Below are 13,027 nucleotides of genomic sequence, written 5' to 3' on the forward strand. Positions count from 1 at the left end.
ATGATCATGATCTAATCCATTCATATCAAATTGGTGAATATTCAATTTATACACACGCAAGAATGAGGAGAACTGAAGTGTAAGTTTGCTTTTTTAAGAGCATAGGCAGGTTGGTGTTGATGTCAAGATTTTAAACAGCTGATTGTGTAAACTAATGCATATTATTTATATCACTCTTATCAGTGTAAGAAAGCAAGAATAATTCCATACTGCAATGTATTGGGCATTACTAGGTAGCTTGTCCACAAAATGATGCTTTTGAATGAAACTTCTGTCTTTAATCTCCCACTTAAAACTTTTATTATAGATACTTTGTTATATGTATTATCACAAATCCTGGTAGACTTTTAAAACACAATCACGCAACTGACAATCTTACTGTATTTCTTTGATTACTGATTTCTCTTATAAACATAATTTACACAATAAAACACAATCTGTGACTTGACTTAGGGGTTAACATGTTCCGTCCGAAGCCTCACCACTCAATCATAGCTAATTGCATCTCCTGCGGGCCTCTAAAATAACTTCCTAATCCATCCTATTTCCTTCTATCCAGCCAATATTTCACTTATGAGTTTATGACATTATATACAAAGTTGACTAACATTAAGTTTAATATTTTACATTAGGTTTTTGTTTAAAATTCTGACACTATCTCGCCATGCATCCCTGCTTTTGATTATCTCTAGCTTTCAAAAATGAGGTATGTATATGCCATTGTTTTTGTAAGGATCTTTGTTCATTTTACATAATATTATTGCGGGAGTATCTACCAGTACTAAAGTATGAAAATATAAGATAAAGCACCTCAATTGGACAATGGTATGTATCAAAGATATTAACAAGTTGATATGACGTGCTTCGCGGCCCCAGCGCTGGCCCTCCCCGGGCGGCCGGGCAGCGGGGCCGGCGGCCGGGGCAGCGCCTCCGGGCGGCCGGGGCGGCGGGCGCGACGTCGCGACGGGCTGGAGCACTTACCCGCCTCGCCTTGCAGTCTTACGAGAAATAAATGCCACATTATACACTAAATATTAAAGCACTGTACAACAACAATAAGGTGTCTTAACGTCATCAGGACTAAAGTTCATTTGACGCACAATCTCGGCGAACATTTCATTGACATTGGTGCGGCTCTTGGCAGAGGCCTCGACGAAGGGGCAGCCCCACAGCTGCGCCAGCGCCTCGCCCTCGCTGGCCGCCACCTCGCGCTGGTGCTCCAGGTCCGACTTGTTGCCCACCAGCAGGATGGGCACGCGCTCCGAGCCCTTCACGCGCGTGATCAGCTCCTTCATGGGCTTGATGTCCTGGAACGTCTGGTGGTTGGTCAGCGAATACACCACCACGAAGCCCTGCCCGTTCTTGATGTACAGGTCCCGCATCGACGCGAACTGCTCCGTGCCGGCCGTGTCCAGGATCTCTAGCACGCATGGAGAGGTGTCCACTTCGATTTCTTTCCTGTAGAAGTCCTCTATGGTGGGGTCATATTTCTCCATGAAACATCCGGACACGAACTGCACTGTGAGGGCACTCTTGCCGACCCCGCCCGAGCCCAGCACGACCACTTTAAACTCGCGCATTATTACGTTCTTTACGACTCACTGCCAGCGCATGGAACTCCGCCTGCACAACCTTCGAATCAAATTCTCACTGTGTGCGCTATAAAAGTGTCATTGCTATAACTTTAAATGAGTCACTTGGACAATACCACTGAGGAACGATAGCACATAGCGCTTAGACTAATTGATAAACACAGACGCCATTTTAGTTCGGTGAGTGGCTAAACAACTCCGGTTGCATCGCGGTTCCTGGCACAGCACACTTGTATTATTTCACGACTAAACAAACGCGGAAGAAATCATAGAATCAACTGAACTTTACTGAACTAACTCGTTCACTCCACTTGCTTTGCGCCCTCTTGGATTTATCGCCGCACAGGCGCAGGTTGAGGTTGGCACAAATTTGATTGGCTGCAGAAATGAATGTGAATGAGCAAGTGTGAACTGTTGAACGAGATTGCTGAATGAACTGCTGAACGAAATAGCAAATGTGTTCTAGGTTTCAACAAAGCTACGATATAATTTGACAGCTGTTAAAAAAAAAAGCTGTTCGTATCACTATTTATTACCTCAGAATAAGTATTACTGCTATGTTCCCGAATTCATAATTATCATCTCCGGGTGGAATTAAAAATTGTAGCATAGTAGAAGCGTATAATAATATAGCTAATAGGTCATTTATCTGTCCCGCATCAATAAGCCGTTTGTTAGTTGAGTTAATGTACAAGCCGATAGATGTCGTGACAACATAATGTACAGAACTGTCAAATATTGCACACAGAGAGCAAAAAGGTTGAAGTATTAAACTCAGAAAGTACTTCTATTTAGTCTAATTTACATGTTCAGAATGTTTATTTTTTAAGCATCGTTGCTGTAGAGATCGCTGTGGAAATAAGATGTGAGCTGACACAAAATCTGTGTTCTGAGGGTTTGACAGTTTAGTACATCTCAATTTCTCAAACAACGCCATCTGTTTCTCCAATAATGTAAACTTTTTTTTTAATAAACCCTGATTCATTCATTATATTGGAATAAGATAAGTAAGTTTTTGATTATTTCAGAATCAGATATTTTATTTGATGAATCATCATGGTTGAAACGCTCATTACGATGCCGATGACGCGACGGTATTACTAGCGCCATCTATGAGTAAGTCAGAAAAATCTTTAATTGTGTTCCAGTATGAGTAAATGCTTGTAAATATTTTGAATACTGGCAATCGAAAAAGTTACTTTTTACAGATGGCAATACCAAAGGCTGCTAATGCTCAAAATAATCCGTCGTTACTCTGTGGCACAACTGTAATCACACCACAGACCATAGACTTACAACTATCTATTAGTCTGTGAACCCCAATAAAAAAACATGATTCGCTCAGAAAATGGCGGCTACTTCAAAGTTCAAACTCAAAGACTTAAATTGAAAATAATTCATGCCAGGATTTGAACATTTCGAACACTTGGACTTGGCCTCTTGAATGAGAGGAGACTGTTATTCGTTAGGGTTTTTTCACATGTATCGATTTCCAGGTAGACGTCGCCGGTACCCGGTGTCAAGTGTGACCGCCTGCCGGATAATAATTTACATGCCCTCTGGGTATGGGTACTCGGTGGTGATTACCCGGCAACCGGGACATGTGAATAGAGTATTCTATATGGCGGATAGAGTAAAATACTCGTGCGTGCCGCCGCCGCACCGTCCGCTCCGCCCGCTGGCGTCGGCGTCGTCGGCTTGAATAGCTTAGGCCTGGGTCTCCTATTACGCGCCGTAGATCGCGTCCAGCGTCACGCCGTAGGCCGCGTCACGATGCTCACTACGTCTACGCGCCAACGTCGGCGTGTGAGGGAGACCGCATCAGTACATTTCTATAGTGAGCATCGTGACGCGGCCTACGGCGTGACGCTGGACGCGACCTACGGCCTAAATAGGAGACCCGGGCCTCGGTAGAAATGGCAGGAGGCCTGTGCCCTGTAACTGTTACATGCCACTGGAGAAGATATAAGAATACATACATGTTATTTATTTAAATAACTATTTTAATAGACAAACAGGTATAAACAAGAGACAAGTCAATGTTTAGATTTGAAAAATGCTGATTTTTGAATGCAAACTGACACATCTGCTTGGTGCAGGGACAGATCAGCAAAGCTATCTTCCTGTTGGGGAAGTAACACTTTCTTGGCAAAGTTATGTTCTCTATGGTTATGTTTTATAACAAGGGGCCTTGGTAATGAAGACACTATTTTTTTAGCCCATTGACTTTGTGGCAGCTTTCCCTCACTTGGTATGTCAATCTGAAAAATTAAACACAATGATTACTTAAGTGAAATGTAATTATAATGGTAACTAATGTAAGTCAAGCCTTGAAGCAATCGTGTGTTCATCATACTACTGGTGTGTCTGTCTGAGTAACCAATGTACCCAGTTTGGCACACGCACAGCCTAGCTAGACTAAAAAGTATTAAAACTAGAAAATAATCAAACTTAAATCTGAAGTATGCCAACTAACCAGTTTCGTCTCCTTGGCACTCCGATAAGCAATAGATGGAAGATTAATATTTTCCTTGTTGATGGAGTTACCCTTAGAAGCAGTTTTCATAATCTTTGGAATAGATGATGGGCCAGGTAGTGGCTTCATTGGGCGCACATCCTTAACTAATGGAACTTGAGGGGTTTTGTTAATGTATGATGCTATAGGACTTTTAATGTGTTGATATGCATTAGACTTTAATGGAGTCTTCTTTGTAGAGGATGCTGCCGGTTTCTTATGAGAAGGTATATTTGCAGGTGTTTTAAAAATTGGTGTCTTTATTTTTGACTCAGCTGGTGTGGAAAAAGAATCATTTTCTGGTTTGATCTTCTCCATTATTTTTACAGGTGTGATATATGATGGTGTTTCTGGAGATCCAGGTACTGTTTGGACACATTCCTTGGTATTATGTTTTATGGCACTGCTGGCCTCAGGCTTAAGTAAATGGCTTTCTATATTTTTTGTGTCACCTGCAATATTTTCACTTATTTTTTTTGCAGGTGTGATATAAGGTGATGTTTCTGAAGTTCTAGGTACTTTTTGGACACATTCCTTTGTATCATGTTTTATGGCACTTGAGGGCTTGGACTTAATTAAATGGGTTTCTATGTTTTTTGTCTCACTAGTGATATTTTCATTGTCATTTCCTTTTCCATGGTTCAAAATGTAATTAACTATATCCAGGGTATTGTCAAGTTCTTCATGATGGGCTTCACTTGGTAAACTGAGTTCAGAGACCATCTGTTCCATTGTCAAGAAGCTATCATCTGCTTTAACATCCATATCAGTTGGCTTTAAGGCAATATATTTGGTATCACTCACACCATTGGATTCTTCACTTTTCATGTCCATAAAGGAATCTTTAACAGTAACTATATCTGGTTCTGAATTTGTTTCAATGATAGTTAAACTTTTGTCATTATCATCTTCTTCACAGTCTGCTATGGTATATCTGAAACCGAAAATTAAAAGAAATTAGTTTCATCAAAAAAAAAATGTACCTAAGTAGATTTGATATTTTTCTTGTGAGTTTAGTAACATATACATAAGCTGTTACGGCTCAGGATAGAGTTGAAATTAACTACAAGTTCTGCAAATATAAAACCATTTTATCAAAATATAGGCAAGGGGAAAGGCCAGAAACACTTAGTGGAACAATTGAAAAATATTACACGACGTTGAGATCGTACCGTAACCTTTTTATGATTATCAAGTCAATTATGTTCAAGTCCCAGCACCGCAGTCACAAACCAATAAAGTATTTTCAGAAAATACACACGTACCCGATTGTTTGGCGATGCGTTGGTTTATCGTTGAATAGATGTTTCTTGACTTCCTTTAGGGACAGCTTCCCGAAGAAGATTTCTTCGTCGCTAAAATTATCTATAGGAGTAGTAGACATCTTCGTTTTTGCTGTAGGAAAGATTGTCAATCTCGATTATGGAATTTATGGAGTAAATACTAACTTGATCTTTTATATAAATTTACATTAACAAAGGCAGAACAAATTAAATAGCAATATGATAAATTAAGAGTAAACACAACACACATTAACGTAACCGTCTTTTTTGAAAATCTCTTTGTTTTTATTCACTAAGTGAGTAAGTGACAACGTGACGTTACTGTTAGCAACCTCGTACAAAATATAGTCTGTGAAGTTATTATTCCGAGCGGCAATTAGTCTGTGAATCCTCTATTTCAATATAAATTGTCTATGGTCATATTTTCCTGCTTGCCGCCATTGAACTTTGTCAACAACACTACTTGTGCAACTTGGATAAATAATCTTCACGGATTAAATTAACAGCTTAGTGGTTCTTTCCTTTGATTATTGTGCATTGTATCATGGTTGATTGTTTTCTTTATTATTTCTTTGTATAATTTTGATTCCACAGTACATTTGGTTTATAACTTAGATTCTAAAGAATTAAATTGTAATAGAAACTTAAGTGCTTATTCTGACGATTGTGTTTTTCTTTCTCCTGCCGCTTCTGGTTTCTAAAATCAGAAGTGGGATTCGCTTACAGCCCACAAATGTTTAATTTCCATCAAGAAACAATCAGCCATGGTAGAAATCTAAAAATTCGAAATGTCAGACGACTCAACAAGTCAACATAACCTCAAAAAGTGTTTACGTTTTTCGAGAGCAAACGCGCCATAAATCTACGGGATTTCGTTCTGGTGGAAACCTCTTTACCCACGTAAAATATTCGGTCTCGTGTAACAAGACAAATTCACGCGTACTTATTCATTTGTTCATATCTACCTACGGTCACAATGCTCGTGCCGGTTATCTCATCACGAGCTATGTAAACAGTGTTGTTGTCGCGGAAGTTCTGTTGTATACAGTGTTGCATGACCCATACGATCATCTCACGTTAAAGTGCCATCGAATCAAGTAAAGTTCAATTTCAGACTGCATCTATTGTTTTGTAAGGAGCTTGAGCTGAAGCAAGCAGATTGTTTAGCCAAGCAACGGCAGTGTAGACACACAAAATCAAAGGAAAGTTAACCTAAGTCCGTACGGGACTCGCAGATAGTTCCAATGATGTCAAGTAGATTATAATTTGGTTGTAAACGAACACTCTCTGTGAGAGTTTGATTTCTTGAAGTTAAAACCAAACTAAAGTTTTTCTAGTGGCAATATTAGGTATCATTCAGAGTTTCAGTGTGTTCACAAATTTTAGTGTTTCATACGTTTTTCATTGAGATAAGAGATAAGCGTGGCAAAATTCATTTATTTAATTAGCTAAAAATAACATCAAAATAGTGAGTGGAGTTGTTGAGTTCCAAAGTCATTCGTTAATAACTTATTCAAAACGTTAATAACTTTGACCGTTATAAAAAGTTTTTATTTAGTTATTTTGAACTTAGTTATTTTGTTTTCCAAAACATTATTAATGTTACTTAATCAATTTCAAAAACTTGTTTATCAGTAATTCTGATAGTGATCTCCAATTAATCTGAGAACAGTCTATAATTACTATCATGTAATTGTAATGTTTTTATCTGGTGTGATTAATTCTTTTTTATTTCTTATTAAAAAATAAATAAATAAAATTACCAATATAGCCTATGGACTAGTATAAAGTTGTCATACATCATAACCGGTATAGTGACCATCGAATCAAAGGAAGTTCTAGATACAAGTTTATGATTAAAATTATTAAGCTGCTATGAAATATTGTATAAAGTGATGAGGTCTATTCAGTAAACAATATAAAGCTTCTACCTATTACTGAAAACAAAAATAATAAACGTTAGATAATGTTTAGCTGAAAATTCATCACAAACTTAAACTAAAGTTAAAATCATTCCTGAGGAGAAAAGTCGTTCCATTATAGCACTAAATAAAATTGCGATTATGATTCAAATTCTAAAGCTTCATGTGCATAAGCTATCCCAGAACTTAAGGTATCAGAGAGGTCTAAACGTGAAATAACTTTGGGTACTTAGGTACTCATTTTATGACGTGAAATAACTTTGGGTGCTTAGGTACTCATTTTATGAGAACTTCGACACATATAAATCAGTCGCTCAGCGAGTTTTATGGGAACAACAACTGCAAAGTAATGTCTATATCTTGGTAAAAATGCACATTTCCATGATCTTAAAACTTAGCTTCTATCTAGTAAACATTTACACACAAAGTCAAAGTCAAATATTTTTATTCATCGTAAAAATATAAATTTTCTGATGAACGTAAATTTTTACAAACTACTCTACGTTCGGATAAGGGGGGCTCTTTCTGTCTAAGGAGAAGAATGGAGGCAAGAAACTCCTGAGCCATCTTTTCAAAAAAGACTTAAAACTAGGTGGTATACAATACTTATAGGCTTGATAATAATTATTATAATGGTATGAGCAGAGCTAACTACTTAACACACTTCAACTTCAACACAAAATATCATTTTGTAAACAATGTTATAATGATTATTGTCAGCGTTCAATGATAATTTAATAAGAGGAAGTCATATTAACTTCGTTAATTAACGATAACAAGTAACGATAAGTTGCCTATGGTGCTTCACTATCTATGTGAAACAATATGGAATGGAACATCAAATACTTATAATGTAAAACTTTTCGAACAAAATGTAAACAAACAACAAAAGGTTATGTGCTCCAAAATGAATATAAAGCTATCGATATTTCTACTTGAGCAATGTTCTACAAAGTGTAATCGTGCAGGAATCAACAACTGGAATCATAGCGGCAATGTTTATTTTCATATGAATTAATCTGGCCTTCTTCTTCATAGCTTGTTGGTGACAATGAATCTGGTCTGGGTTTGTCACCGTGGCGGTGAAGGCACTGGAGAGTCAAGTTGGTGTCAGTTGCTTACTGTCCACCTGTGGCGCAGCTGGATGTGTGTTCGAAACTAAACTTCAAAGACGGTAAACCAATTTACAAGCCTGGTGCAAAATCTCCAGGAACCATGCAAGTGAGTTCTTTATTATTTGTCTACATCAGCAAGATTCTTCTGTGAATCGCTACTTATATGGAATCCCATAAGATTTTCTAGTTTTACATAAGTAATATACTACAAATTGGTGTTCACTCAAAGAGCACAGGAAAGTTGAATTTCAAGATAAGACAACTGTAGGAAAACACCTAAGATCCTGTCAAGTAACTTACTAGCTGTAGCTTCTCCTCATCATCATCAGGTCCTGGCATTCCCAATTGTATTTTAGCCACAGGGCTCGAAGAGTAGACCTCAACTTTGCCTGATCATGTGCCACACCTTTGACTTCATATCAGTTTATGCAGAGGTTGCTGCATACTGCACTATAGTGTGACCATTGTGTGGTTATGGTTACTGTTTACTGTCCCTTTTGCTAAACATTATGTATCAGCACATTTAGCACAAAAAGGCATCAGTTTTATCTTGGCCCAAAATTATATAATAGGTAAGATTAACAAAATCAATTTTGTGTTTGACAAACCTACATTTGAAGCTAAAAGACAGTGTCTACACTACTAAAAACCTTTACACACACTGAAACGTACTCACACTCATTCTTACTCACAAACAAACACACACACACACACACACACACACACACACACACACACGCACACAGACACACACACACATACACACACTCACTCACTCACTCACACACACACAACACATACTTTATGTCCTTCCATCTGAGGCGACATAAAAATATTGTTTGAACATTTAAGAACAGGTCACCGCCGATCACTGTTACGATCCTCATAAGAGGTGCGGGCGTACTTAATCATAAATACAGGCTACATGTGAGCCTAGTTATGATAATAGTCATTTTTTGATTTTATGAATAAAGATTTTTGATATTAGTAACTAAGTGAACATTTTGGATGAATGGGCTGCAGGTCGGCAATATATGGCTATGTCACTGCATAACCTGGATTTCCAAGTCAAATCTCCTCTTGTTGTTAACTGGTACTCAGGACCAAACTACTCATACCCTCACAATGATGCTGCTGTGGTCCAGCTATTATGTAAAATTTCCAATGAAAATTAATATTTTCGTTATTTGACTGAAATACTAAGATGTTCTTTAGACATTAACACTTACATCCATAAATGTTGTTATGGGAGAGTTCAATAAATATGGCCTATTTCGAACCTGAATTAAAGTTATTTATTGTTTCAGAGATTACTCTGAATGACAAGAGATGGCTGGCCATTTTGGTCAGACTGGCCGAGCTGGATGGCAACCAGATGGTGCCGATGCAGTGCCGCCGAGCAGTGTGCCCTGTGTGCGCGCTGCAGTTTGGTGGGCGCGCAGGCAACCGCCTGACGCGGGTGCACTGCTGGTGTGCAGTTTGCGCTGTATGCGCGCTGCTGTGTGCGCTGTATGCGCGCTGCTGTCTGCGCTGTATGCGCGCTGCTGTCTGCGCTGTATGCGCGCTGCTGTGTGCGCTGTATGCGCGCTGCTGTGTGCGCTGTATGCGCGCTGCGGTCTGCGCTGTATGCGCGCTGCTGTCTGCGCTGTATGCGTGCTGCTGTCTGCGCTGTCTGCGCGCTGCTGTCTGCGCTGTATGCGCGCTGCTGTCTGCGCTGTATGCGCGCTGCGGTCTGGTGGTCGCGCAGGCAACCGCCTGACGCGGGTGCACAGCAAGCATGCTGTCTGCGCTTGATGCGCGCTACAGTTGGCCATAGACGGCTGACGTAGAAGATGCATCGACGGGTGTTGCAACGACGGGCATTTACAAGTTCTTCAGACCGCTTTCGACAGAAATGCGATGAGTGGCTTTGCCTTTCGTTCATAATATGAATGACTGCGCTTGGGCGGGGCCGCCTGCTATGCGGGTGGTTACTGCGTTGGGCAAACTGCGGGGTGTCCGACTTTTTCTACACTTCAAGATGATGAATGACATGGATCCATGTGCGAGATGACTAATGTTGGTCGAAGCCTGATAGTTAGCTGGCTGTGGTTCATGAAATTTTATGTTGAGGTTTCATGAATCAATAATCATTTTTGTTATTTTGAATGTTCGAGAGTTAAGACAGAGGGCCCTGAAAGATCGATGAACAAGAGATTAGGCAAAGCTGTGACCACTAGGGTCGTAACTAACAGTGGGCTCTTTTGCAGAACTCTATTTATATGGCAGACATTGGGCTAAGCAGCCTGCCGCTGCCGCGACAAGTCTCCCTCCCCTACGGGACCCTCCAGGGCATGCCGCTAAGCTGCCAAGGCGTCGCGACGGCGTCACCGCTGAACAACCAAGCTGAAGACAGGCAAGACCCTCCACCGGGCCGCTTGTCTCTCAGTATGAGGAAGAAGCTTACATTGAAGATGTGCCCGAGGACGGTGCACAGTCAGGAGAGGCCGTGTTAGCAACCTCGTACAAAATATAGTCTGTGAAGTTATTATTCCGAGCGGCAATTAGTCTGTGAATCCTCTATTTCAATATAAATTGTCTATGGTCATATTTTCCTGCTTGCCGCCATTGAACTTTGTCAACAACACTACTTGTGCAACTTGGATAAATAATCTTCACGGATTAAATTAACAGCTTAGTGGTTCTTTCCTTTGATTATTGTGCATTGTATCATGGTTGATTGTTTTCTTTATTATTTCTTTGTATAATTTTGATTCCACAGTACATTTGGTTTATAACTTAGATTCTAAAGAATTAAATTGTAATAGAAACTTAAGTGCTTATTCTGACGATTGTGTTTTTCTTTCTCCTGCCGCTTCTGGTTTCTAAAATTACATTAACATTAATGTCAACTGTCACTGTCACTAAAAACGTCTACGTCAACGCATGGCAACCACAGATAATATGTTCGACCCCATGGAGCTCAGAATAATAACTTTTAGACCTCTCATTACAAAATAAAATTCGTTTCAAGCTGCGTACAGACCGGCCAAACGAACGAGAACGGGTTTCGTTGCTGCAATTTGCCCTGTATTATGTATGATAAATATCCATCGTTGGGCGTTCGTTGGGCCGGTCGGTACGCAGCTTTATTCATTGAATGAATACTTGCCTCAAACTCTACAATGACTTGTATTCTCGTTAGTTGAGACACGTTACTTATACTTAATTATGTTCCTTGAACGATCCTAGCCTCCAAAAGGGTGTGGCATAGAAGTTAATGAACCTAGAGTCCTAGACTAACTTTACTATGGTTCGTGAGTTCGTGACCCATATACCTAGGGCCCAATTGAAATATGGTGATGGATGATAGTACCCCAAGAATATTTTTATTTTTTATACTTTAAATTTTTATACTATAAATTAATTTTATTTTTAAATAATGATAAGTACTTTCGGAAATTCATTTAAAAAATTGAAAAATTCTAGTCTTATAGCAAGATAAGGAAACATTAATACTTAAGTACCTAATAAAATAAATGCTTTATGTGTAGGTACTACCTAACTACCACGACACAACTAAGTAACTTTATCGTTCGAAAGTTAGCCTTATTTTATAGGGTTTTGGTTGATTTCTAATGTCCATGTCATTACACCCATTAACCATGGTTTTAGTTGTACTCAATATTAGACTTACTTACTAAGGGCCACTTGCACCAACATATTAAATCTAGATTTAGTGTTAAATCTTGATTTAGTGTCAAATTTTATATGGACTGACGTTTCTTAAATCGACATTTGACACTAAATCTAGATTTATTTTTCGGTGCAAGGGGCCCTAAGTATTTTTGAGATATAAAACCTAGGTACCACCACCACCTAAACCCAAAGCTAAAACGGAAGTTATGTTTTTTTTTGTTTTCTTTGGGTTGAACTAGTGGTGATAGCTATTAGCTATTTTCCTGTATCATATCAAACGTAAAAGGGTGATTTAATTCAATAAACATTGATGGGGCTTTTATATGCATAATTTTCATCAAAGTCAAAGCCCTGTTTTTTACGGTTTTGATGATCAGATTTGTATACTTACTAAGTAACTTAATGAAATTATAAAATTGTGGCCACTGAGTGGGCAGGTAAAGGGAGAGGCGGGAATAATTATTATACCTATTAATGTAATGATTCATGCATAGGTACAACATTATTACACTGAGGTTTGTCATGTAGTTACTTATGAGACTGACGAAAGAGCTGACCCATATAAATGGAGCTCACCGTAGTTAGTTACTTACTTTTACACGCTCGCCCGAAGACGAGTTGCACACGGGATTTGGTTTTGAAATCTTCCCGATGGTGCCCATGACCACTTTTTCTTGAAGGCCATGCTTGGTTAAAAAGAAAAAAAGAATTGCCATTGTACCTACCTACCTCTACCTACACTACATACATATTTCTTATTTTCAAGGTGATCTCAGATTCTCAGCCCCCGGCCCATTCAAGCAAGCCGGTTGAACGGTTTGTCAAGATCACAAAGATCAGCTGTTCTCAAAAGCGAGTGTCTTAAATAAAGGGGCCCAGCTGCTCAATCTTTGGCAAAAAACGGTCCAGATCCAGTGGATTT

The 13,027-nt window shown here is 39.1% G+C and overlaps 2 protein-coding genes across 2 annotated transcripts; both read right to left on the reverse strand.

The window, feature by feature from the left end:
- Positions 1-276: 276 nt before the first annotated feature.
- On the reverse strand, positions 277-1,990 carry LOC105391251 (ras-related protein Rap-2c). The gene has a single exon (XM_011562713.3). The coding sequence runs from the start codon at positions 1,578-1,580 to the stop codon at positions 1,035-1,037; it is 546 nt and encodes a 181-aa protein (XP_011561015.2). The 5' UTR covers positions 1,581-1,990; the 3' UTR covers positions 277-1,034.
- A 1,582-nt stretch (positions 1,991-3,572) lies between these two features.
- On the reverse strand, positions 3,573-5,693 carry LOC105391252. The gene is made up of 3 exons (XM_011562714.3): positions 5,373-5,693; positions 4,069-5,041; positions 3,573-3,853 (listed from the first exon to the last, which is right to left on the reverse strand). The coding sequence occupies exons 1-3, from the start codon at positions 5,489-5,491 to the stop codon at positions 3,629-3,631; spliced, it is 1,317 nt and encodes a 438-aa protein (XP_011561016.3). The 5' UTR covers positions 5,492-5,693; the 3' UTR covers positions 3,573-3,628.
- Positions 5,694-13,027: the final 7,334 nt, after the last annotated feature.

Source organism: Plutella xylostella, chromosome 5 (genome assembly GCF_932276165.1).
Source record: "Plutella xylostella chromosome 5, ilPluXylo3.1, whole genome shotgun sequence".
NCBI lineage: Eukaryota > Metazoa > Arthropoda > Insecta > Lepidoptera > Plutellidae > Plutella > Plutella xylostella.